Source organism: Salvia splendens, chromosome 21, assembly GCF_004379255.2.
Source record: "Salvia splendens isolate huo1 chromosome 21, SspV2, whole genome shotgun sequence".
Lineage (NCBI taxonomy): Eukaryota > Viridiplantae > Streptophyta > Magnoliopsida > Lamiales > Lamiaceae > Salvia > Salvia splendens.
The window spans coordinates 21,791,487-21,818,805 of NC_056052.1; the positions used below are offsets into that span (position 1 = coordinate 21,791,487).

General features: G+C 39.6%; 3 protein-coding genes across 3 annotated transcripts; 2 read left to right on the forward strand and 1 right to left on the reverse strand.

Annotated features, from left to right (window-relative positions):
- Window positions 1-5,576: 5,576 nt before the first annotated feature.
- Window positions 5,577-10,732, forward strand: LOC121785567 (diacylglycerol O-acyltransferase 2D-like). The gene is made up of 9 exons (XM_042184026.1): window positions 5,577-5,924; window positions 6,012-6,086; window positions 6,186-6,271; window positions 7,175-7,281; window positions 7,371-7,526; window positions 8,073-8,159; window positions 9,004-9,101; window positions 10,142-10,229; window positions 10,485-10,732. Exons 1-9 carry the CDS (start codon window positions 5,710-5,712, stop codon window positions 10,584-10,586), a joined length of 1,014 nt encoding a protein of 337 aa, XP_042039960.1. The 5' UTR covers window positions 5,577-5,709; the 3' UTR covers window positions 10,587-10,732.
- Window positions 10,733-12,923: 2,191 nt separating this feature from the next.
- LOC121785093 (serine/threonine-protein phosphatase 7-like) lies at window positions 12,924-17,793 on the reverse strand. The gene is made up of 5 exons (XM_042183446.1): window positions 17,190-17,793; window positions 15,829-16,320; window positions 14,424-14,570; window positions 13,615-13,722; window positions 12,924-13,343 (listed from the first exon to the last, which is right to left on the reverse strand). Exons 1-5 carry the CDS (start codon window positions 17,712-17,714, stop codon window positions 13,242-13,244), a joined length of 1,374 nt encoding a protein of 457 aa, XP_042039380.1. The 5' UTR covers window positions 17,715-17,793; the 3' UTR covers window positions 12,924-13,241.
- Window positions 17,794-21,413: 3,620 nt separating this feature from the next.
- LOC121783615 (thioredoxin reductase NTRB-like) lies at window positions 21,414-26,709 on the forward strand. The gene is made up of 3 exons (XM_042181742.1): window positions 21,414-22,539; window positions 25,815-25,871; window positions 26,476-26,709. Exons 1-3 carry the CDS (start codon window positions 21,495-21,497, stop codon window positions 26,502-26,504), a joined length of 1,131 nt encoding a protein of 376 aa, XP_042037676.1. The 5' UTR covers window positions 21,414-21,494; the 3' UTR covers window positions 26,505-26,709.
- The last annotated feature ends 610 nt before the right edge of the window (window positions 26,710-27,319 follow it).

Consider the following 27,319-nt stretch of genomic DNA (forward strand, 5'->3'; position numbering starts at 1 on the left):
AACAGTGTAGAGAATAGTAATTAGATCAGCCAATCAATTGAAAAAAAATACTCCTACAAATTTGTTGGGAATTAAATGTTTAAAAACATCGCATAAGATTACAAATTATCAGAATTTAATTTTCCAATGGTGACAAAATTCTGAGCGGTACTACTCTTATTTCTAGTACGAATTTTGCCATATAAAAAATATGTATTTATTATAATTTTGTTCGGATCGATAATTCAGCATAAATATAAATACAGTAATAGCTAGCTTTACATATTTTATTAATTTTGTTGATTAAGCATTAATGACGTGGATAATAACAAATTATGTAAATTGAATGGCACGGGTATTAGAGTATCCACTATGGGACTGCCGCGCCTATAGCCCCAGCGGGGCGGTCCCGGGGCGGTCTATAGTGGAGGTGACGTCCGCGCCCCGGGGCGGACGAGGAAAATGCGGGCGGTAGGCGGCGGACTGGCATGCAGCGAGTTTGGGGCGAGGACGCGCCTACTTCGGGGCGGACGCGGCGAATAGGCGGGGCTGCTATACTGGAGCGGTGCCCGGTGCGGCGGTAGTCGGCGAATTTTTTTTTAATTCAATATAATTCACCTATAAATACACCACATTCCATTCATTATTTTCACACCATTCTAACTCTTCATCACTCAAAATTTCTCTCACTAGAATTTGTGGTCAGAAATGGACAATTTGTGGAAAGACACGTGAAATGCTCTGATTCAACAGGTGCAACACCAGGCCGCCCAGGAGGATGCGGCGTGCTTGGCGGAGGAGGCGGAGGCTGCGATCCCTCGTGCGATTACTCATCGGCGGACCATCCAACGAGACCACGTCGGTGCGCACCAGCGTCTAATGGCTGATTACTTTGTGGATAACCCTCGTTATCCACCCAAGATATTCCGCCGGAGATTCAGAATGTCGCAACGGCTGTTCAACCATATAGCGACGAATTTGGCGGAGCGTTACCGGTGCTTCACCCTCCGGCGTGATGCCGCGGGCCGGATCGAGCTGTCTACGCAACAGAAGTGCACCGCTGCAATCCGGCAGCTTACCTACGCCGGACCAGCCGATATGTTCGATGAATACCTACAGATAGGTGAGACGACTAGCCTCACGGTGCTTAGGTAGTTTTGTAAGGGGATCCGGGAAATTTTTGGTGGGGAGTTTCTACGGAAGCCCACCCCTGATGAGTGTCAAAGCCTGCTGGATATGCACGGTTCGATCCACGGGTTCCCAGGAATGTTAGGAAGCATCGATTGCATGCATTGGGAGTGGAGGAACTGCCCCGTGGCATGGAAAGGCCAGTTCACAACTGGATTCAAAAGCAAACAACCATCGATGATTCTGGAAGCCGTTGCTGACTACCGTTTGCGGATCTGGCATGCGTATTTCGGTGTGGCAGGTTCGAACAACGACATCAATGTTCTTCAGTCATAGTCGCTTTTCAACGATGAGTGCCGGGGGGAGGGTCCAGAAATCAGCTTCGTAGCCAACGGCCTGCAGTACAGTAGGGGATACTATTTGGCAGATGGGATATATCCGCGGTGGCCCGTATTCGTCAAGACTGTTCGCCAACCGGTTGGACCGAAGAAACAATATTTTGCGCGCAAACAAGAGGGTGCTAGGAAGGATGTTGAACGGGCTTTTGGTGTCCTCCAATCGCGGTGGGCCATTATACGGTGCCCGGTACGAGTTTGACACGAAGATGATGTCGCCAATATTATGTTAGCATGTATCATATTGCATAATATGATAATAGAAGATGAAGGATTTGCGGCAGAGTGCTGGGCACCGGAAGAGGGCGCAAGTACAAGTCACGGTGTTGCCTCCGCGCCGATCCAGATAGGCGTACCACGGAGCAATGAATATTTGATCTAACGTTTCGCTGATATGCTCAGGACCACATCACATACCACACTCCAGGCCGATTTGATTGAAGAATTGTGGGCACGTAGGGGAGGTGGCGGCGCAGTGTGAACACCTTTGTGATTTGCACTAGATAAAATTTTCGTTGTATAATTTTTCATTTACTTTAATACGACGAAAATTTAGTGTTTAATTTTAATTTCTTCACGTATAGTCGTTTTCTTCTAATTACGTATAATCCGATAAATTTATTCATAATTGCTTGAAACATTAAAATAAAAATTGATTATAAAATTTTGGGGCAATTGTATCCACCATAGTGGCGGAAACAAAAATTTGGGGCTGTGGATAAAAAAACTGGGGCTATGGACAAAAACTGGGGCGGGGCTATTTGGGTGTCCGCCTTATAGTGGACACCCTTAGAAATGAGTCATTGCGGACACCCTTAGAAATGAGTCATTCACCCCTTTAAAAGGCCTTATAAGGGGAATGGTTATCCATACTTTTATATGTGAGCTAGGATCGTTACCAAGTCCAGGATATTAAGAATTTTAACACGCCCCTCACGTGTGGGCCGGAATGACACATCGGATAAAGAGATAAAAGTCGATGCGAGACAAGATATTAAGAATTTTAACACACCTCCTTACGTGTGGGCCAGAATGACACATCGGACTTCCATCATGTGGGTAGGCAAGAGAAGAGATAAAGAGATAAAATCTCCATACTTTTATAGGTGAGCTAGAATCGTTACTAAGTCCAGGATATTAAGAATTTTAACATGCCCCCTCACGTGTGGGCCGGAATGACACATCGGATAAAGAGATAAAAGTAGATGTGAGATAAGATATTAAGAATTTTAACACGCCTCCTTACGTGTGGGCCGGAATGACACATCGGATAAAGAGATAAAAGTCGATGTGAGACAAGATATTAAGAATTTTAACACGCCTCCTCACGTGACTTCCATCAGGTGGGTAGGCAAGAGAAGAGATAAAGAGATAAAATTCATTATCGACTTGGGCCCGCTCTGAGGGCATCAGCAGTGGGGCGCCCTAAGGCGCGCCCTATGGCGCGCCACGTCATCAGTTTTATCCTCCTTCCCCCCTGCAGTGGGGCGCCCTAACACATCATCATTTTATTGTTTTGTTTAATTAATTTAAATGTTTTCAAATAACAAGTAACGAGTAAATAAAAACGTCTAAATAACAAATGACGACGCATTAATAAAAAAAAGTTACACCATTCAACTTACAAAAAAAAACAACTAAGTCGGTGCAATTCCCAACTTCCGACGCAGCTCATCGATTAACGCCCGGAGATATTCGGCTTCGTCGGGGTCGGTACACTTCTTGAGGGCCTTATGCGTCTGCAATAACGTCCTCGCCATCGACGCTGTTGCCAACGACTCAAACGCGGTGGCCGTCTGGGTCGGGAGCGTTTCCGGGAACGGAGATGGGTTTGCAGCGGCCGAGGATGAGGTCGCGGCCACCTTCCCCTTGGCCTTCGCAGCCTTGACGCCGGGAGGACTCCGGGAGGACACCGGTGTGCCGGAACTCCCTTCATCCACGTACGTCCGGTTGAGGTCAACCGGGTGATTGCCGCTGCCGCTGCTCGTGTAATCACCAGGTTCGGTGGTGTTCGTCCTCTTCGGCGCACCAGTGTGCAAAATTCCACCTTGGAACTTCTACTTGTCCATCAAGAGCGCCCAGATGGCCTCGTGCTTGAAGTCGCCGTACATCGATCGGTACGACAACAGCGCTTTAGCGCACACGAAGCTCAAGCTCTCGCCGCTCCCCTGTGCCCGTGTGAACTTCTCGAACTCCGCCGCGTACAAGTTCACTTGCTTCTTCACTTGATCCCAGTGCTTGCGGAGTTGCTCACGTTTGTGCTTGTACGCGGTCGGCGGCTTAGCCTCATTGTAGAGGCCGGCGATGCGCTCCCAGTACGCGACCTGCCTCTAGTTGTTCGTGAAAATCGGGTCTTCCGATATATCTACCCAACACCGGGCCAAAATGAGGGTTTCGTCGTCGGTGTAGTTCGTACGGCCGGGGGCGTACTCATCGCAATTTCCGGGAGGCGGCAACTTCTGCGCCCGCTGCCGGTTCCGCTTCTTTTTGGCTGGGGCGGAAGCGGTCGCGACGGGTTCGGGATCGGCCGCTGCGGCGTCACGGCGGGAGGGAGCGCTTCGTCGGTTTAGAGACGGCTCCATGTCAGACAACCCGTATGATTCCGTACTGAAATCGGGATCGTACTGGGTGTCGGCGTCGAACGAACGATATTCGCCGGGTTCTGTACTCGGCCAACGCGCCTTTCCGCTAAACATATGACTATTGAGACTTGAATCCATTTCGTAGTAATTATGTAAATGTAATAAGTTTCGAAAGTGAAATCGTGAAATGAAATTACAAATGAACTATATTTATAAAAAAATGAAACCGCGTGCCATCGTCCGCGTAGCCCACAGTAGGCCGGACGATGGCGCGGACGATGGCCTATCGTCCGCGGCCATCGTCCACGTAGGCCGCAATGGGGCGGACGATGGGCATCGTCCGCGCTATACTCCGCGCCCTTAGTATAGGGCGCGACGACCGTCCGAGGCCTATGTCACACACCCGCAATGGGGCGGACGATGGCGGGCGCGGCGATGCGCGCCATCGGGCGTGCCATCATCCGCCCCATTGCGGATAGCCTGATACCATATTAGAAATGAGTCACTCACCCCTTAAAAGGCCTTATAAGTGGGAGGGTTATCCATACTTTTATAGGTGAGCTAGGATCGTTACCAAGTCGATGTAGGACAATATATTAAGAATTTTAACATGCCTCCTCACGTGTGGGCTGAAATGACACATCGTACTTTCATCACGTGGGTAGATAAGAGAAAGGATAAAGAGATAAAAGTCGATGTGAGACCAGATATTAAGAATTTTAACTAGGGATGTCAATATAGCCCGCAACCCGTGGGCTGACCCGAATAGCCCGCCAAATTTATAGGGTTAGGGCTGGAAATTTCTAGCCCGATAAAATTAAAACCCGATTAGCCCGCACCCGATTAACCCACGACCCGTTAGGGCTAGACCCGAAAACCCGATGGGCTGACCCGAAAACCCGATAAAATTTCTATTATTCTATTTTTTACTCATAATTCGATATTTTATTGATTAATTTTATAATATAGATAACTAAAAAAATAACTTTCAATTTTATATTAAATATATAAATTATATATTGAATTTTTATTAATATAATAATTGATAAATAAATTAAAAACTTCAAATTCACTTAAAAAAATATTTAAATTTCTACAACATGCATTAAAATTTCTCGAAATATCTCAAATATTAGTATTTGATCATGTTTATGATTGAGTTTAACCATATATCTCAAATGTATCATAATTAAATATTTTACATTTTATGAATATAACTAATTTTCATCGTTATTTATTGGATTGATTGCATGTTAATCTTATCGGTAGCAACCCGATTAACCCGCTGGGCTAGCCCGAAACCCGAGCTTTTAGGGTTAGGGTTGAACTTTTATAACCCGAAAAAATTCACAACCCGATTAGCCCGCACCCGATTGACCCGCAACCCGAGTAGGGCCGGCCCGAAACCCGATGGGCCGACCCGATTGACATCCCTAATTTTAACAATGTGCTCGCGTGACATGTGATAACTTTTAGGTAGAATCCAGAAAGTGTTCGACGAAAAGTCGCTGAGAGATAAATTGATTCCGAGATGGCGTTGTTTCCCACATGATATATATTGCCAGCTCTCCCATTCCTCTGCTGCCATCAATCGCCTTCACTCCTTCTTCTCTCCCCTTACTCCAATGTCGTCTGAATCCAACGGCGACGTCAGGCGGCGGAGATCGCCGTCGCCCGAAGCAGAGTCGGACGCCCCCCCGACCGCGGCAGAGTTCAAGGGCACTCGGGGATCGCTTTTTAATTCGATACTCGCAATCGTTCTGTGGCTGGGGGCTGTCCATCTCATCGTCTCGATCATCCTCGCCTCGTTTTTCTTCCTCCCCTTTCCCAAATCACTCGGGTTCGTAATCCCTGCTATCGTTTGTGTGTTTCTCAATTCGTGTGCCTTTCTGGATTAAAATCGAATCTGTGGCGGCGTTCATTGCAGAGGAATTGTGTTGCTCTTCGTATTTATGGTGATTCCGATTAATGAGCGCAGCAGATGGGGCCGGAATTTGGCCAGGTTATGTTATAATGTTTGCACATACGAATTCAATTTTTGATCTTGTTGTTTGAATTATGCGTTTGTGAGGTTGAATTTGTTGGTGAATGATTTGATCAGGTATATATGTAAGCATGCAGTTGGTTATTTTCCGGTGGCGTTGCATGTGGAGAACATCAAAGCCTTTGATCCTAATGAGGCATATGGTAAAGCTACTTCTTTTGAGTTACTATGATTTTCCCCTTTTTACTTTCCACAGCTAGCATTTTTTTTATGTGAGTTCTTTACTTAATTGAAGTAAAAGTTTTTAGTATTTCTGAGTGTTAATAGCTCCATTAACTGTAGTGAAGATGTGTATGGGGCTGCTTCATTTTTGAGATAATGAAGTCAATGTTATCAATCTCGTATGGCGGCTTATGGCGGTTCGCCTAAAAACCGCCACAGGGATATGGCGTATTAGTATGGCGGATATGACGGTCAATAATTAAATAAATAAAATAATACTTATATATTTATATATAATTCAGAAATTAGAAAATAATTAAAATATAACATCTAAAACACTTTAAACAATTAATAAAGTATAAAATACAACTCTAACCTCCATGTTTCTTGCATAATGCCTCATTCCTAAATACAATACACATGCAATGTTGTCAAATGTCGGATATGGCGGTGCTATGGCAGCGACATGGTGCTATGGCGTTTCCACCTCTGAACGCCATGCCATAGCGCCATGGCACCGCCATATCCGCTATTTGATAACATTGAATGAAGTTTTAACTCATTTGTAGCAATACCATGGTAAGTCATTAGAGGAGTTAATTGTGCTGCTGTATTTCCATCAACAGTTTTGATCCTAAGTGGAAGTAAAGGGTAGGAACCACTTTCTTAACAGTATAGCCAACTCCGAAACCTTTGAGCTGAATAGTATAACTCAACTTGGAGGTAAACATTATGGTATTATTTGCATTAGTGGAATGTTACTAGGGAAGTAGGGAGCTATTAATTCAGCTAGTTTGTTCATTTTCTTGCTAAACTTTCATAGAACAAACGATTAGACGACAGAACCCCTCGCTTCCTGAAAGTTCTACCTCTATCTCTTGCAGTTTTTGGTTATGAACCACATTCAGTTTGGCCTATTGGAGTAATTGCGATAGCAGATCTTACTGGTTTCATGCCTCTGCCGAAGATCAAGGTTCTTGCAAGTTCTGCTGTAAGTATCTCATGCATTTATATATCCTGATTCCTGAAGTATTAATAATGATTTGCCTTTTCCAAAATTGATTATGGATAACTTTTCAGGTGTTCTACACTCCATTCATGCGACATTTATGGACGTGGTTGGGACTTTCATCTGCTACAAGGAAAAATTTTACTGCGCTTTTGTCATCTGGTTATAGCTGCATTATAATTCCAGGAGGAGTTCAGGAGGCCTGCTATATGGAGCATGGCTCTGAGGTGATCGTCAGCAACTTGGATACTTTCTTCTATTGCTTGTCTTCTAATTAATCACATAATTTTTTTGTCCTTCTACCATCTCGATTTCCTTTTGCCTTTTATGATGCTTGCTGTAAACAATTTTACCTACTTTGTATTCATGACATTCTCATCTCGTAAGCATACGTGTTTTCTAGAATTGTTAAAGATTTAGTTACACAGAACACCAGGAAAACCATATATTTATTGATTATATTGTATTGTAATAGAAAGATGGGAAAAGCCCAGAACCTACCATTTGTGGGTTTGTCACAAAACTTGCAAGTGAGACTTTTATACTTGACTAGTTTTATGTAGTCTCTATGCATGTCTGCACATTTTTGCTCGGATTGTACTGACAAATGGAAGACAATAAAAAGAATTTGATTGTAGTACATAATTCATGTTACTCCTGTCTGTTGAAGGGTGGTAGGAGTGACTGTTGGTGGTGCTGGATTTCATTGTTGAATCACAGATTCACAGATAAAATGGTTCTAATTAACCTGTTTTCTTTTCTATCATGCACAGGTTGCGTTTCTTCAAAGCAGAAATGGATTTGTACGAATTGCTATAGAGACTGGCAAACCTCTGGTTCCTGTTTTCTGCTTTGGTCAGGTGAGTCAGTTTTCATTATTTCTCTCGTCATTTGGAATTCTGATAATAATATAAATTTGGATGCGTATATATCAATATAGTGACATGAATCAATATGAATACATACTTTCTGTATGGGAGACTGCTAGCAAGCTACCTTTTACGCTTTATCTGGATTTGTTATGAGTTTGCTCACATATTTGTTTCGAATCAGATTATATCTGACCATAATTTTAGTAGTTTAGATATAAATTAGGTCGGAGCTGAGGTGAGTCAGACCTATTGATAAATTTGGGATAGTTTGGTCGCCGTGCTGGAGGGTTATAACCTTTGGAAGTGTGCCCCTCCCATTCTGTTAGAGTAAGACTGGAATCATATGGAAACACTGGATGAAACTCCCAACACCAAGCCTATATGAAATGTTACACTATCATTGCTGACCTGTTCATGAAAAACAATTTGTTGTACAATGTTTGGATGCAAGTAGAGTAGTTTACCAGCACATAAAGGAGCATGTTGAACAAATTTAAGCATCTAATGTTAACATGGCGCAGCATTGTCTTAACTAATGAAGTCTAGGGAATGTAAAAAATCTCCAGTAACACACTTCATGCTATGAATAGAAATAAAGAAAGAAATAGACAGGAAATGTGATGAAGCCAATTAATAACCAGAACCTGGAGGGAAACCTTGAATGTGTTTGTAAGTGGTTGTACTATTCCTCTGCAGTTAATGTTTGCACGAACACTAGCTCTGAATTACACCTTGAACCTTTTACATGTTTTCTCATTGTGTAATGGTTTATATGCTATAAATTATATCCCTTTTCAGGAATTCAAAAATTACTTACTCTTTGATTCTACAGACTGATGTATACAAGTGGTGGAGACCAGGTGGGAAACTCTTTAGGGAGTTCTCTAGAGCCATAAAGTTCACACCCATTGTGTTCTGGGGCGTACTAGGGTATGTTCTATTTTGGATTCTTGTGTTAGATGTTGCCGAACTTCCTTCTTCTTAAAGCATGATTTAATTTGAAAATAATGGGTCATGATAGGTTATTCTTTAAAAAAAAACCTTAATATGTGGAATAGAAAGAAATGTGGAATTTAAAATGTAAACAGGTGTCTTTTTTCTTCATAATTAGTTGTATCTTACTGAGTCCTTTCTCTTTCCATAATGCTCACTATTGTATAAGATGTGGTGAAATTTCAACGGCCACAGGTTCCATTTTGATCGTTTATATGATGTGAGCAATCATGGACACTTAAGCTCTTAAGAATAAAAAATCTCTTCAATAGTTGAGCTTAGGCCAAGAGGTTATAAAGCCATTATAAACCTTCTACAAGATGTTTTTGTGGTGAAGTGAATTAGACCTGAATTTTGAATTTCAAGTTTAGTATTTTTTGATTTAAGTTATTCGAATAATCTGTAAAACCAAGTCTTTGACTTGTTATTGTCTTTATAGAGTCAAGTCAGATGCTATTTTTTAGGAGTGTTATTAGTGGCTTAGTTAGTGTGTTAGTGGATTAGTTACTGATGCAGTACGTGTTTAGTGGATAGGTAGTATTTTTTTATCGAATGTAGAACTTGGATATATGATTTGTGATAATCACTCATATCTTAAATAGACAGAAAATACTACCTATCCACTAAGGACGTACTGCATCAGTAACTAATCCACTAACACACTAACTAAGCCACTAATAACACTCCTAAAAAATAGCAACTGACTTGACTCTAGATAGATTCTGGAAAGAACAAGTCAAAGATTGGTTTTACTGATTATTCGAATAACTTAAAACAGAAAATACTAAACTTGAAATTCAAAATTCAGGTCTAATTCACTTCACCACAGTTTTCTCAACTCTTTTTCTTCATTTATTTCAAACTGAGGAAAAAACTAAGTGCCATCTGCAAGTTCCATTCTACAATTGAATTTCCATTTTGATGTTTAAAAAGTTATCATCTGTGCTGAATTTCAAACTATGACAATTCTTTTGCAGTTCACCTCTACCTTTTAGACAGCCGATCCATGTGGTGGTTGGTGAACCAATTCTGGTGAAGAAAAATTCTCAACCTACTAAAGAAGAGGTATACCCTATACACCTTCGATGAAATAATTTATAAAGAACATAAATAGTATGTTGTGAAGTAGATCATCTTCAAATATCCGATTTTCAAATAGTTAACGAGACTGTACTGGTGATGGGATAATCAGCATAAACTTGAGATTAAGATAGGAAACAGCGGAAGCATTTCAATAAACATTATGTGCATTGGGAATGGCTTTATGTATGATTCTACAGTTCCTGGTAGTTTTGTAATTTGATTTGTGTACCATACAAGGTTACGGAGGTCCATGCCCGGTTTGTGGAAGCGCTTCAAGATCTTTTCCAAAGACACAAAGCAAGGGTCGGCCACCCAGACTTGCAGCTTAGGATTCTATAACAACCTTAATTTATATCAACAATTTATGTTGTTGTATATTATTCCTAGCTGATTTGTTATTTTTAGTCCACTTGCATCTGCCCTAACAATCCATTTTTAGTAATAATAATGCTTAGATCACATCATCACTGATGGTGTTCTTAATATTTCTATCTTAGTCCTTTATTTGAATGAGAAAAATAAAGTTTACAAGAATTATTAGTTAGGACCATTTTATTAGAAAGAAATACATGTTTAAACTTTTGCTACATATTGTCCGCTGACACTATATGTAATGAGAATCATAAATGAAGTGTGTGTATTAACCTAATGGTTGAGTGGTTAATGCCTGGGACCGGGACCGAAGGTCTTGAGTTGAAGTTGATTAAACAACATAATTTTACATGGGTTGATCCATAAAAGACTTACGTCAACAGAAGAAGAATATGAAGAAGCAGAAGAAGAATGAATGAATCAATCTCTATACACACTAGCCTTCGACGTACGTATATATAAGAACAAAGATCTATGTTGAAATTAGCTCGCAAACTGCTTCATGCACAAACCGAATCGGACCGGCGGTTAACTGCCGGTTCATAAACCGGAACCGGCGCGGCGGTTCACACGGTCCGGTTCAGGTTCAACAAAATGCGAAACCGGAACCGCCGGTTTAACAGTTAAACTGGCGGTTCAACCAAAATTTAAAAAAAAATATTTTTTATTTATAAAAATTGATTTTTATATTTAAAAACAATTTTTACAAATAAATGAATACAAGAAATTCATAATAGCCCATATATATTTGATGGGCTTACGAATTTATGAAACCATTCTAGGTTGTTTCTCTTTTATAGAGACATCCTTAAATATTTTTTGTTTCACTTTCAAAGCGGGACAAAATAGGTTGAAGTTTCTTTTATAACTACATATTTAGATCATTTATTCATCTTTTTCCAATGTGAGATACAAAACTTTCTTTTGTTTTCTACTTTTCTTTATTTTTTACTACATTGTACTCCCTACGTCCCCTAATAGGAGTCGTTGTTTGACCGGGCACGAGTTTTAAGAAATGTAAAGAAAAGTTGGTTGAAAAAGTTAGTGAAATGTGAGACCCACTTTTTTATATTGATTTTATAATAAAATGTGAGTGGAGTGAGTTAGTGGAATGTGAGACCTACTACCATTTATGGTAAAAATGAAGAGTGACTCTTAATGGGAGACGGCCCAAAAAGGAAATTAGCGACTCTTATTCGGGGACGGAGGGAGTATTATTCACTAAGTTTATCTTTATTTTTGTTATGATTCTTTTTCTAAGACAAATTTATAGATAATAATAGCATCAACTAGAATAGTTTAATTAAATTTGAATGTTGCATGTTGCTAATAATTTGTATATTTATAGAATGTGGACGTGTTCGAATAATTGTATTTAAATGTAAGTATGTTGCTAATTTTTCTCAATATATTGATTAAAATGTGAAAAAACAACAATTAATATAATTGGTATAATAATGATAAAAATAGATAACTAAAGAATGATTTGTTTAGTGGTATAATATAGTTTATATATTTATATATTAGTAGTAGAATAATAGTATGATTTTGTATAATAGTTGTTATTCTAATGGATGTAGTATAATTTATATAAATAAAATTATTATTTGTGAATATATTCTTGATAGATAAGAATAAACACTTATTGAGTAATAAGATTTGCATATAGATAAATAATTATTCATATTACAGTTATAGCTAGATTAATACAATTTGTATAATAATTATTCTCTTAATGTGTATAATGGTATTTATTAGTTAACATACACATAAACTTATACATAAAAAAAATCGATAATGATAAAGAATTAAAGAATAATACTTTATGTAATTATATTTGTTGTTAAGTTATAATAATAGAAGATAGTCAAGATATAAATTAATATAAACAAAGATGATGGAGATGTATCATGTAGTTATAAATAAGGAGTTTTATCACATATTGAAAGAAAAAACAACACATCCAAGAACATGTAACTATAAAAGGGAATCATCCAAATCTGACTCCTTCACTTTTATATCCAACAACAAGGCCTTTTTGGATCAACACAGCCTGCCTTCATTTTAATGCGCCAAAGACTGAAGTGAATAAAATATACTATCTTCTTGTAGCGTATATATAATTCAAAAAAACCAAGTGGTTTAAATCAGCTCGCAAAATGCTTCAATAACTGATTCAACCAACTCCAAAGTATCCCATGCAGTTGGATCAAGCCGATGTTAAACACAGCCATTCAAACATATACTTATAAATGTATAAAAGGTGCGCACCTATTTTGAATTTTTATTTTTTAGCATACTATAAAACTGAACACACACTTCTCCTCTAATCGCTCAAATACAATGAATTTGGAACTGAGGTGTTAGTTTCTTTACACTGAATCAGTTACAATCTAAACAAATTCACTACACAATAATTTGGAGGATAATAAAAATTGCGATGCCATTAGACCCTCATATTCAGCAGGGCAATGATAACATAATGTACAAGATTATGACACTCACCAGTAGGGAATCTATATTTGCCTTTTCACAAATATATAAATACACACTTTAATAAAATCGGGCAAAAGAGCAAACACAAAAATTCATTCGGTATTTTGCAGTCGTAATATTGCCTTTTCAAGCAGCAGACTGCTGCAGTCCAGAGTCCGTCACCATTGATACCAGGTCCAATTCTTCATCAGAATCGATAACATCTTCGAAATCATAATAAGGATTTACCTACCAATATCGTTAAACCAACAATCAGAGCAGTGAAAAATCATTCATTTTTCTGTATGAAATATCTATCTCCACCATAACACATGTACTAAGAGTCAAACACTTATCCTCCATCTTCCGATTGAAGCTTTTCTATTCAAGTTCCCAAATTATATAATATAGAATTGTAAATCAAATGATAACAGGTTCTTAAAATGATAGTAACATAATATCAGAATGATACATGACTAGTACCTATTTTTCATAATATTGACAAATAGGAAACTTTTACCTTTGGTCTTGGGGTTACAGCTTCAAAGCTGTGAAACATTGGTGTGTCGAAGTTTGGAGGTTCCAAGACAATATAGGCTCCTTTGTTTTTATAACGCTCTTCTGTTGCCTGTGAATAAGACGAAAGATTGAGATGAAAATCGTAAAAATGCATTTTAGAACTTCTGAGTTCTAGACTCCTGGATTAAATTTGTCATATAACTTTCCAAACATGATTTGAAATCTACCAAAATTGTGTGCCAGAGTACCGAAAAAATAACAGTTCTAACTAATTGATAGTTCATGCAACATTTTTCCAAACATAATTTGGCATATATATGATCAAACTCTAATCCCTGATTCTAGAGCTGGAACGGACATTATTTTTCAGTTTTACAATTTTCATCCAGAAACCAATTTTTCCCGGTATAAGAACTCCCATGTCTCCAAAATTCTCAATCAAACACCCCAAGTTTCTCATTTAATTATTAGTGTAAATGATAGGGAGTACAAGATAAGGTCTAATGATTCCTACTATTTTAATTTTTTTTGGGTCTTTAGAAAATGCTTCGCATGTGGCATAATCCAATTGTGTTAACTTTCTATGTTCTTTACCCCATAAGGAGCATGGTCAAACCAACTTTAATACCATAGTACCTAAGGTAAATAGAAATAGAACATGCATATATGTTTGGTCTGCTTGCTTAGTAAATACTGAATCCATGCAGAGGCAGAACTTCTACATTGAATTTGTTAATTTTTTAGGGTTACAACTTACAACTAAAACTTGGAGCAATTACTAGGCTCTAAATTCAAAGATCATGAAGCTACCTGAAATTGTGGATAATCTGGGGCGCTGAATAATGTGACGAGCTTTCCGGACTCGACAATATGATCTATAGTATATCCAACATCCATTCCTCCAAGATCAGGCCGCTTATCCCGTGCATCAGGGCCTTCATGTGATCTGATGATTAGCTGAAATGCAGGAAATGAATGGTACATGAACACATCAATTTCGCAATTGATAAGCTCACTAGATGAAGAGTGAGATGAATATGTAAAAAACAAAATATACACAAAGGAGACATGCACTTCATACAACCAACTTGATTGCAGTAAGATAATTCCAGAAAAAGGCAAGTGTAAGGATATGTTTTTTTACCTAAAAGTAAAACTTTAAACACACAAATGTACTCTGTGGCATTCTGTTTAAGAGTTTGGGTTCAAATGCAAATGACACATAACAATTCTTGTTAAGAGAATTTGAAATAGTCAACAGGTAACTGCATGTTAAATTTCATGAGGCTACTTCATTCCCAAGATCAAGCAGATTTAGGACTCCATCATTCTAGTTAGCAATGTAATTCAGAAAAACACAGGTAAGAGGGGATGATCACATTCCCAGATATCCCTATCATGGTAATTAATGTGGCTAAGGTTATAAAATGTAATGTAGCCATCGTGTATTAGTCTTGTGTCTGCTCCAAGAAAAAACCACGGGGCACATAAGTTCTTGTTTGACAGAAAATAAATTGTTCGGAAACCTATATATCATAGTATGACAAAATAACTGCAGCAAGGAAAGATTTTTAATATTCTCCACAAATGACGAAGACGAACAGACTGCTGACATTGCAGATTGGAGCAGTTTGCATTGAGCAAATGATGTCACAGATCAAGAATCTGATATTGGTTAGAAGATCTGTATTTTTATCATGCCTGAGTTGCTGACCAGGTTTTGTATGCATGGGGCACATGAGATATAAAGGGTGATTAAATTCTTTTCTGTTCTCGTGTCATACTTTGGTTATTCCACAAGAAATAGTCCACACTATAAAAATACTCCTATTTTTTTATTTCCCAGCAATCAAAATTCAGCAAGTTCAAATCACAGTTCAAGTCCTCATAATTCTCAGATATTCCGTTGCAATGGTCCCAGCGATTGCATTAGTGAGGAATTATATTCAGTTCATTAATTATCTGTTACAAGTAAAACTTCGATCCAGTTGCATTAAGACACTCCAACAAGTCAGTCTGATGAAGGGATTAGGGTGAGCATGCTTTCCATTTTACCAACATCACATGTATGAGTTATGCAGTTATATATCTCTCGTGAGGTAAAGATTCATATGTTAGAAAAATGTTAAAAAGTACAGGTTTCCCAATTTGATAAGGACCAACCAATAATAATCAATTCTCATATGAACAGTGGTGAAGTTGAAATGTTGAATACCTTTAAATTGAACTTCTTCAAAAATTCTTCAGTACAATCCGGACCATACAAGAGGCCAATTCCTCTCTCGGTATTTGGGGAGAGACCAGGAGTCATTGATGGATCTGACCATAGGATGTCGCCAGGAATCAAGTTCTGACCTTCCCAGGGAGGATCAAGGACAGATCTTCTAGCTTTTGCTAACTCCTCAAAGGAACCGAGAATTAAAGAATCCACCTTAGGGTTGTGAACAACCTTGCGATTCTTCTTTTTAGACCTTTTTGATGGAGTGACAATCGTACCACGGAAAAGCCCTCCATGTGCAGTGTAAACTTGCCCAGCTATGATAGAAGCAAGGGGGAGTCCTTCGAAACATCCCAAACACTTTCTATAGACATGCTTTCCATTATCACCATATTTAGCTAACACTTCCTTTTCAAATCCATAAACGGAAGTGCAATACTTAGATTCATGATTTCCACGAAGCAAAAATACCCTGTGAGGCATAAGAACCTACAAAGTATGTGAACCCCATTATAATCTCAAATTACAGTAGTATCTTTAACCATTATAATTGAGCAATCAAGCTTTTTCTATGACAAGAATCCTCTTTTGAGAAAGCTATAGTAACTACAAGTGACAAGTAAGCAAAGTCCAGAATTTCATCAGCCTTTCACACACCGATTCTCTCTTAACAGAAACAAAAATAGGCTGAATGTGATGTAGGCAAAATATATGCATTGGATCACATTCCAATAACCAAATTATCGTCTTATTAATCATCCTATTAATTATTTTCCTTTTACATCCAGTCGAGTGGCATCTAAATTAGAGACTAGCATCTAGTGTGCCTTATTTACAAATGGAAAAAGCTTATCAAAAAAGGTATATGCGTAAAATTCAATACTGATTCAATCTTAGACAAAGCTCATATACTAGCTTATTTCATACTACTCTTTATCTTGTACAAGGAACTGATCGCCACCTCGGGAGACTAACTAGTCAAATCCCTAATAGTCTAAACACAGCAGACACATATGCTACAAATGGTTCCAGGCAAAACTACCATTTAAAGTGATATTTTTCTGGACGAGCAGCAACATCAATCTTACCACAGAAGTGAACTCTTCAGTCTCAGTTATGGAGATCAAGTAATTAAGTGCTGAACAAGGCAAGAAAGACTAAATGATAATTCAAGCTGCAACTTTTTTCACCCAAACACATCAAACTGGCACCAAAGCCAACAAGATTAAACTCTAGAACGAATATGAACTAGAAAGACTAATCACCATTTAACACTTGATATCCTCACGCATCACTGAAAATCACAAATTTAGCTGGAGACATCACTAACATAGCAGAAAACAAAACGCAACCCTAACCTTCCAGGCCAGCAGAAGCAGAAAAACTTCGAGCCCCCAAGCACCTCTGTCCACATAATCCCCATTGAAAACGAAAAAGCGATCATCGGCAGGAAATCCGGCATCTCTCAGCAGAAAAAGCACATCATGCAGCTGACCGTGAACGTCCCCCACCACCACAACGCGGCAGTCCAAATTGAGATCGGAATTCTCGTCGATCCTGACGCAATTGGGCTCCTTGTGCAAAATCTTAGATGCGGTGAGCACGAGCTTGTCGAAGGCTGCGACGGGGAGCACGGAGGGGAGCTCCGAGGGCGGAAGAGCTTTGGAAGCCCATTCGAAGGCGTGCATGAGGTCGGAGACCCAGGAGACGGTGAGAGCGCCGCCTTCGGGCCATACGATGGGGATCTGAGGGAGGGTTGGGGGTGGGGAGCGTGGTTTGGAATCGGAGGAAGTGGAGGTTGAGGCGGCGGAGAAGAAGTCCTCGTCGGAGGATTGCGGCGGTAGAGGAGGAGGAGGAGCCGCCGCCGGTGGTGATGGGAGCATAGCTGGCTATTTTATCTCTGATGCTGTGCCGACGTGGCTTGGCTTCGATGGTCTACCAATTCTTCCGGAGCGTATCTCCTACTCCAATATTGCTACATCATTCCTACTACAATACTCACGTATGACGTTCAGTTGTCATGACTAATATCATCAGACTATCCATGTAGGATTAAGTTGTGAGATTATTTTAGTTAAAGGGAGAGACTTTGACTAATTATCATGAGACTATTCATCTAAGATTAAGTTATGGGATTACTTTAATTGGAGGGAGGAGACTATGACAAATTATCATTAGACTATCCATGTAGGATTAAGTTGAATGGTTCAATCTTAGGAACAAAAATATATATTTAATCATGAGATTTAATCTTGTCAACCTAACACCGCCATAATAAAATAAAATAATCTTATAAATATATAGTAAGTGCTAGTGGTGCTAGTGGGATTATTTTATTTTGCTGAATGTCGAATAGGAAAGGCATAGGAATGTTAAGAGCATCTCCAATAACCAGCGTCACCACCGCGACGCCGATTTTTTGCCCACGCCGGTTTGACGCCGAACCAACCGGCGTGGGCGAAATCGGCGTCAAAATCGGCGTCTCCATGCCGATTCCCGCGCTGACGCCGGTTCCGACGCCGATCCTCACGGGCGCCATTGTGCGTCCCGGATCGGCGCCAAACCGGCGTCGGATTTAAATTTTATTTTTTTTGTTTATAGCGGCAGTAGCGGTGGTTCGTCAGACCTCCCTGAGACGGCCCAGGAGGTCCCGACTCCTCGGTCGTTCGGTCGCCGACCTCGCCCGGTTGGGCAAAGGCGGGCGCAGCAGGTTGCGAGGGGGGCACCCCGAGTTCCCAGGACGTCCATTCGGCATCCCCCCTCGGCAGGTCTACCGAGGAGCTCAAATTCTTCGCGCGCCAACAAACGCGCGCTCAAATGGTGAAGACCTTAGCCGACTTCCAAGCGGCGGTGGACCCCGAGGTGAAGGATTTTCTTCGTGTATTGCTCCAGAGCCAGCGTGAAGAATTGGAGACGATGAGGAGGGACACCGGCGGGAATAGCCGCGGCGTAGGTGGCGACGGAGGCGGCGGCGACGACGGTGAAGAAGCGCTGGGCGACGACGGAGACGAGGACGGCGGCGATGAGTGATTTTGTTTTACTTTTTTTAATTAATGTACTTTTTAATTTTTGTACTTTTTTATATTATTGTACTTTTTTTAAAAAGTAATGTACTTTTTAAATTTTAATATTATTATTCGAATTTTCCGTGTTTGTCTCGTAAATTAAATTCCGTATGTTGATACAAGTGTAAATTAAATTATATAATTGTTATTAGTGATGTGGATAGGTAGTGTGAAGGCTATGTGAGGGCTATTTGATGTCCAGTTGATGTGGCAAGCTGATGTGGCAGGAGAATTGTAGTGCTGATGATGTGGCAGTGTGAAGGCTATTTGATGGCTATTTGACGTCCGTGCTTATTGGAGATGCTCTAAAAATACGAGATCCGCCCCGCAATTCTTCGTATTCTACATTCAGTTAAGTAATTAAACCAATTCAAATAATTCAGGTAGCACCCCCTATTAGAGCATTCACATTGTTGTAGATGTCCCCAACTAGCACTAGAACATCCCAAAAACACATCTTACCATGTTATAAGGACATCCCACTGCACAATAATAGATAAACACTAGGACATCCCAACAAACAAATTTACAAATACAGAATTAAATTTGACATGACTACGGAGAAAATGCAAGCATTTTATATAAATTAAAAAAACATACATAATAAAAAATATTACATTAATAAAAAAAAGAGTTCAGAAAAAAAAAACCATCCTATAGCTTCGACACCTGCGGCCCCCCTCTCACACCTCGTTGTCCCCTTGGCCAGACCCGGCGGTATCGGAGTCCCCAGAGGCTCCCCCTGTGCCGAGGGGTGGGAGCCCCAAATCGTGCTGCATACTGTCGATGACCCACTTGAGCATCTCCTTGTGTAAGGGGTCAGTCGCCATACTCCACTTTTGTATGACGTCTATCATACTCTCCTACTATTGCATGCGCGCGAGGTCGGTGAGCTCGGAGCTCGGCTGGACACTAGGAACTGCCGATTGGACCTCCTGGGACCCGCCAGCGCCTCCCCTAGACATCCGCATTGCCGTTTTTTGCCCAACCGAGGGGGGGGGGTCGGAGCCTCTACGGCATCGTCGGGGAGGTCGTGGGAACCGACGCTACTGCTGTACTCGCCAGCTTCAACACCCGCACGAAACTTGGCAGATCCATCAACACTAGATACGCGTCCCAGTATTTGAACGCGCCGTGCTTCTCGGTCTCTGGGAACTGCTGCATCGACAAGGTCTTCACATCCTCCATCGTCTGGCCACTGGATATCATGCGGGTGTTGTTTTCGTAGATGCCGGCAAATCAGGAGACCGCAGTCTTAATCCGATCCCATTGCTTTCGGCACTCCTCAGACAAGTGAATCTTTCCCTCCGCCGGCTTATACTCACAATATGCTTAGGCGATGCGTGTCCACTGGTCGCCACTATTGGATCATCGCAAACATTGATCCACGCCTTGGACAGAGCCACACATTCTGCCTCAGACTAGACAGTTCTCCATTCCTCCTCCTCCTCCCCATCGCCCCCCTCCCCCGCCCCTGACGGCTCACCTACCACCCCCTTGCCTTTTCCGCTGCCCCTGCCCTTGCCCCGACGTCCTACCGCCGATGGACTCTGAGTGGGAGACACCCTAATCGGGGATAAACCCAACTCCTCTAGTGAGAAAGTCTCAGCAGAAGTGAACTGAGACTCTAGTGGAGTACAGGTCTGGGATGCACCTATCAAAAAATCAACTCAGTAGGGCGGCCATCATCCCCTACATTTGGGGCATCATCCCCGCCATTTGGGGATGCATGCCGGCCATCCCCATCCCGGAGGCGTTCCCACCCATTCCAACTCCAACGGGGAACGTCGGAGTTTGGGGTTCACCCGTGGCTGGAGAGTCACTGTCGTACTCCATTTAAACACTACTTTGAAGTTGAGGCCCCTTCTTTAAACACTACAGCAAAAAAAAGTGTAAAAGACGTAAAGTTCATCTTCCTAAATTTCCATCCCAGAACTATAAAATACCCGAGTGACAATTCATCTTTCTAAATTTCCATTCAAGAACTAAAATAATTTGATTGGTAAATGTAAAAGACTTTAGCAAAAGTGTAAAAGATGGGAATTTTACACAAAAAATCCTAAGCTTCTCGACCCTTTTTTCAAAGTCCACAAAAATTTTAAGACAAAATTCAAAGTTTACCTATTATTAATTGTTGGGAAGTATTGGTAAGTGACATACCATCTTCTTTCTATTTTCATCTAATATTAGATGAAAAAAGTTAAAATAATAAATGGTGTTAAAAGAAATTTAACAGAATGTATTAAGTTAAAACACTAATGAAACTTTTTGTATAGTTCATGTAAACTTAAAACTTTTTGTACTAATTTAAAACATTGAAGAAACATTAATTTTCCTGTAGAAACATCACTAAGTTTAGGTAGGTGTATTACAATTCATGAGAATGTAGAAGTTTTATACAAGTGCATAAATTTTTTTTGCTAATTATTAAGACTATTCATCATGCTGATTTGTACATATCTCAATGAATGAAATAATTGGCCCAAGAATTTAAAATGGTGTACCCTAATACAATAGAGTATTAAAAAGCAAAACCCTAATTGGAAACCTTGATCCACCCGCTCAATTTCAATTGAAATCCCAATTCTCAAAAGCTTAATGACCTACAACTGTTTCTCCAAATTCCTCAGCACTCTCAAGAAAGCCCGCAGCCTTATTGGTGTCGCCGCCCTCTCCACCACCACCACAGCCGCCGCCTCCGCTGCACCGGCTTCCCCCAAGTTCTCTGCCATGGAAACCGACCTCCAGACTCTCAAAACCCGCGTTTGCATCATCGGCAGCGGCCCCGCCGCCCACACCGCCGCGATCTACGCCGCTCGCGCCGAGCTCAAGCCCATCCTCTTCGAGGGCTGGATGGCCAACGACATAGCCCCCGGCGGCCAGCTCACCACCACCTCCGAAGTCGAGAATTTCCCCGGCTTCCCCGAAGGAATTGGCGGGATAGATCTGATGGACAAGTGCCGCGCGCAGTCTCACAAATTTGGCACGCAGATCTTCACTGAGACTGTCTCCAAGGTTGATTTCTCCGGCTTTCCGTTTAAGATTTTTAGCGATTCTAGGACTGTTGTTGCCGATTCTGTGATTGTAGCAACTGGCGCTGTTGCGAAACGCCTCAATTTCCCCGGCTCCGAAACCTTTTGGAACCGGGGGATTTCCGCTTGTGCCGTGTGCGACGGCGCGGCGCCTATTTTCCGCAATAAGCCACTTGCAGTCATTGGTGGTGGTGATTCTGCCATGGAGGAAGCTAACTTTTTAACCAAGTATGGCTCCAAAGTGTACATTATTCATCGGAGGAATGAGTTCCGGGCTTCGAAGATTATGCAGAACAGAGCACAAACGAATCCCAAGATTGAAGTGCTGTGGAATTCGACGGTGACTGAGGCGTATGGGGAGAGAACTTTGGGGGGATTGAAAGTTAAGAATGTGCAGAGCGGGGAGGTTTCGGATTTGCCAGTTTCTGGTTTGTTTTTCGCAATTGGGCATGAACCTGCAACTAAGTTTCTGGATGGGCAGCTGGAATTGGATTCGGATGGATATGTGGTCACGAAGTCCGGCACCACATATACCAGTGTGAAGGGTGTCTTTGCTTCTGGTGATGTTCAGGATAAGAAATACCGGCAAGCTATTACTGCTGCTGGTAGCGGTAAGTATTCTATAAGAAAACTGTTCTCTGCTGAATTTAATTTACTCATTACTGTCTTTTGCATTGATTTTGATACTTGAAACTTTTTTTTATACTTTTTTTGGTGTTTGCTGACTTTCACATTGTGTAAACCAGAAATCGCCTTAATAACTATTGCAGAATAAAAAAGATATCTACGATTCTACATAGACAAAGTTGATGCCTTTTGGTTGTTGGATTACTATTTTGGTGAAACTCATTAAGAAAAGAATTCAGCTCATGATGTAGCTGTCATGATGTTTCACCAGTATGTGCTTTTATTTTGGTATATGGAAGTTAAGAAATGATAGTATTAGGAGTTGTGTGAAACAAAGATTAGGTTCCGTAATTGCTGATATGAAAGGATCAAATTGAAGTTAAACATAGTGATTTCTCTTCTATACATAGTATCCTGTTACAGGCTGTGTTGTTAGGGTCGCGGGGCGCCCCGGGGCGATGGGGGGGACCCCGGGTCGCGGGGCGATGGGGCGACGGGGCGAGAGACCCACGAATCGGGGCGCCAGAATAGCCGAATGATGATTATATTTGTGTCTCTTTTATAAGTTTGTTGCTTGAATGTTTATCACATCAAATAAATCTACATACATCATTACTCCATATCACATCTGAATATGGACCCACGAATCAGGGCGTACTATTAGCCTAATTAAGCTATATCTGAACTTTTAATACAGGTTAATGAAATACATTGTGTGAAAAAGACTTCTTGGTGTGAAAGTACCATTTTCTAGATTATTTATCATTTATGTAGTAATATTTAAAGGTATTTAATCAATATAATGAATATTTTAATTAAAAAAAACTAAAATTTTTACTTTTCTAACTTGTAGAGTGGGTAAAAAAGAATTATTGAGTAATAAAATAACTGCACTAACTAATGCATTGGAATCGATACAGACTCTAACTTGAGTGGGTGAATAAGAATTAATAATTTAATTAGACTAACCTAGTGGTATAAAAACTAATTAATTAATCTAGGGAAATATCAAAAAGTGGGTCGCAGAGATGATGAGGCTGAGAAAACAATTAATTAATATAGAATAGAGGAAAAGGTGGATTAAATTAATGAATGCCTCGATTCTCTACCCATTAAAGCACATCTCCATTTTCAAAACCCAAAAAATTTTGTTAACACAACAGGAAAACCTCTTCGGCTCGCCCCAGTCGCCCGTCGCCCCCGCCGCCCCAACTGCGCCCCATGAATCTCGCTCGACTCACCCATGTCGGGGCGAAGCTGGTCTTGACCTGAGCGCCCCACGCCCCGAGCGCGCTCGGGTCGCGTTTTTAACAACACTGGACTTACAGCCCTCCTACTGTTAGTATCTAAACATGATTAGTTTAGGTTCTTAAGAAACATGGATGATCTTGAATATTTAGGATGCGATATAGTTCTCTGTGTTGATTCCGCACCTACAATTATGCCTTGCCAATGATGTGGAATTGCAATGAAAAGAAAAGAATAGTTTTGAGCCCATGACTTTTAGAATCCATTAGGCATCATTGCTTGCGTGTATTCAGTTTCTTAATTCCCAAGTAAGGTTGAGGTTGATGAAAAGATTTTTTGAGAGAACAAAGTTGCTCGATATCTATTGTTTGGTGTAGAGCACCAGTAATTTGGATTATACTAGCACAGTTTACTAGTTTTCATGACTCATCTCTCTTTATATGACTTGAAAAGGTTTTACTAAGTTACTAAAACTCACCTAAAAAAGTTAAGCTTGCACGATGTAATGCTTCATTATAATGTAGAGTAGGATATTAATGAGGTTTATACTTCTAATATCATCATGTTGCTATGTTATTAATTCTTAATATCAGTACATTGGAAATTTGGAACACTTTGTTACCTAGATTATTAACTTATTTCACACTGGTAACTCTAAGATTACTCCAATTTCAGAGTTCTATAGTGTCGAATAGGCAAAGAATTAACATAGAGTTTAGTGAAAAGATTTAGAAGCTTGTCAAAACAACATTGGTCACAACGTAGCTTTGTTTCAAGACATAGGTATGTGTAAATTGGCAATTGAGATAGGGTCAAATCAGTAATGACTGCTCAACAAAAACAGATGATATATTCCACAAGTGTTACCAAATTAATTTTTGCTTGAGTCATTTTATGTGTTTGAAATTTTGTCTAAGTGAGACCAGTAATCTTCCTTCTCTTGAATCATTTTATGTTTATGGGGTATTTTTTTCATGGTGTTGTATTTATAAGATACTTGTTACTTGTTAGTGTGTATTAGTATATAATATGCCCATAATCTCTATGTGGAATGATGTAACAAAGAGATTAGTCACCTTCCAATATTGTGTTACCAACTGTAACCAAAGGAAAAGCAAGGAATTTTCAGTCAACTAACACCAATATTTGGAATTGTTTGAACCGGTCTTTCTCCACCCTTTCAAGTGAAGGAGAAAGCACTTTTCTTAGTGGCAGTTAGGACCAATCTTAGATTCTGTGTAAATTTCGTTTATTGTATTTGTATCTTGTTTATTTTGCAAGACATAGTACAGGATATTTCTCTTATATTCTCAAATATCCTCTGCAGTCTGAATTCTTTCCTTAATATTATGCTTCTTAAACCCACACTTTCCATTCCTATCCCTGAATCTGAATCTGACTTCACTTGATTGAAATAATTTCTTCTGTGTGCAAGTTATCAACCATTCAACCTCCCTATAGAAATGAATAATCTGCATTTATCCAGGGAAAATAGTTGATCATCCTCAAAAGATTGTCCTGAATACAGAGTGATCCTTACTAAGCTCTACATGTCCTAACCTCATTACTTCATCAGATAAGTCAGACCAAGACACCGTCAACTGTCAAGAAAAGCACGTCATGTGTCATTTGGCATAAGGATTAAGGAAATACAATATGTTTCTTGGTCTTTGTAGTTTACTTGTCAGGTTACTTTAGTGTTCTAAGCTATCTTCTTGTCCTAGCTAAAAATTATGACTTTTTCTAGCCTCCTTCAGAAAGGAGTCTTTAGACATCTAGGGGATACTAGTAAGTGGGAAGTTATCCCAGGAACAAACTTTCACCACATATTTATTTGCAACTTTTCTGTAAGAGCCATTAACAATGTTTTAAGATTTCGCAAACACTGTTATAGTCCCTTTTGATTCATTATTTCATTATCATCTGTAGTGGCTCCCACTCTGATGAACATATGCTAGAGCTAATATTTTCTCAATGAATCTAAACTGATATCATTATCTACATTATGCAGGGTGTATGGCAGCCTTGGATGCAGAACATTACCTTCAAGAGATCGGTTCTCAGGAGGGTAAGAGCGATTGAGCATTAAAGCTTATTGGAATTAGTCTCAATTTATATTACAGACATTTCAAATGAAGAGCTATGGTGCTACCCTTATTTTAGTATCCGATATTGGTGCTGACATGTTACAATTGAAGAACAAATATTTGTTTATGAAATTACTACTATAATTTATTTCTATCATCCTTATCTTGATATTACTGCTGTTCTATTACTTTTGTTAGTCACTTCCTTATTCTTCTTATTGAGAATTTAGGACCATAATAGGGGTGTGATTTTCACTCTGTCAAGGCCCAATAAGAAGTCAAATATAAACACAAACCTAGACTTGCTTGATATAGTATGTTGGATTAGATTCATGTACTGTTGCATAAGGGAATGAATTTGACTTCTATCACCTTGTTATGAACATCAGATGATGATATCTGGGTAATGTTATAAACTCAGTCCTTTTGGTAGATCTGTTAGTTCTCTGTCTATAGACATGGAGTTCATAGGTGCCTGCATTCGTGTCTGCATCCACACCGTTGCAATCTTTGTACATCTGCTCTCCTTGCTGTCTGTTTTGATGTTTGTAGTATGATGAAGATCCCGGAATCTTGATTTGACAGATCACGGTGGGCACATTTCCAAAATCTGAGGAACATAAGAGGGTGGTAGTGTCTCACCGAGGTTTGGTCAATCCCCTCAATTGGTTAAGCATCTCTATTTACAATCCTTGTAGTACTAGGCATGCTATTATGTCCTTTGATTTAAATTATAAAGACTTAATTCAGATTTCTTTGGTGGATACAAGGTATACTAGTTTAATAGAACTAATGATAAAATAATATATTTTGTTTATACTTTGATGTGTCGTGCAACGAATTAAGTTGAATAGGAGTATTTCTTTTCTGTTTTTCAAAAATATAAAAACATAAAAAAATAGATATCATAATATTCTATTTTGTTAATATGTCTATATTTAAACTATCATTTACTTTTTCTTCCATTTTGATAAGTGGGCCTATTTCACTAAATTATTACTCATGTTTCATTATAAAAAATCCATTTCGATAAGTTGGCTTGTTTCACTAAATTATCATACTCATGTTTTATTAATAATATTTTCCACATACTTTCCTTCACAATTTTTAAAATAATTTGTGTCGATTCAAAATAGGTCTTGAAATTATGGATGAAGAAAGTAAAATATGTAATCAAGAATACAGAAAAACCGAAGTCTACAATTATAATTTTCTTAAGAAGTATTCGAATATAATGATAAAATAACTAGGAAGCAAGTACTCCAGGTAAAGGAATAAAACACGTGTATATTTGCATCTTATATACATAAATCTCAATTTAATATCTACAACGTTATTCTCCTATTCATTCCTTAGATCTTTTATTCTTCTTAATATGGACTCTTAGATCTCATTCATCAACGGTCCAGATGATCTGCATTATTACACT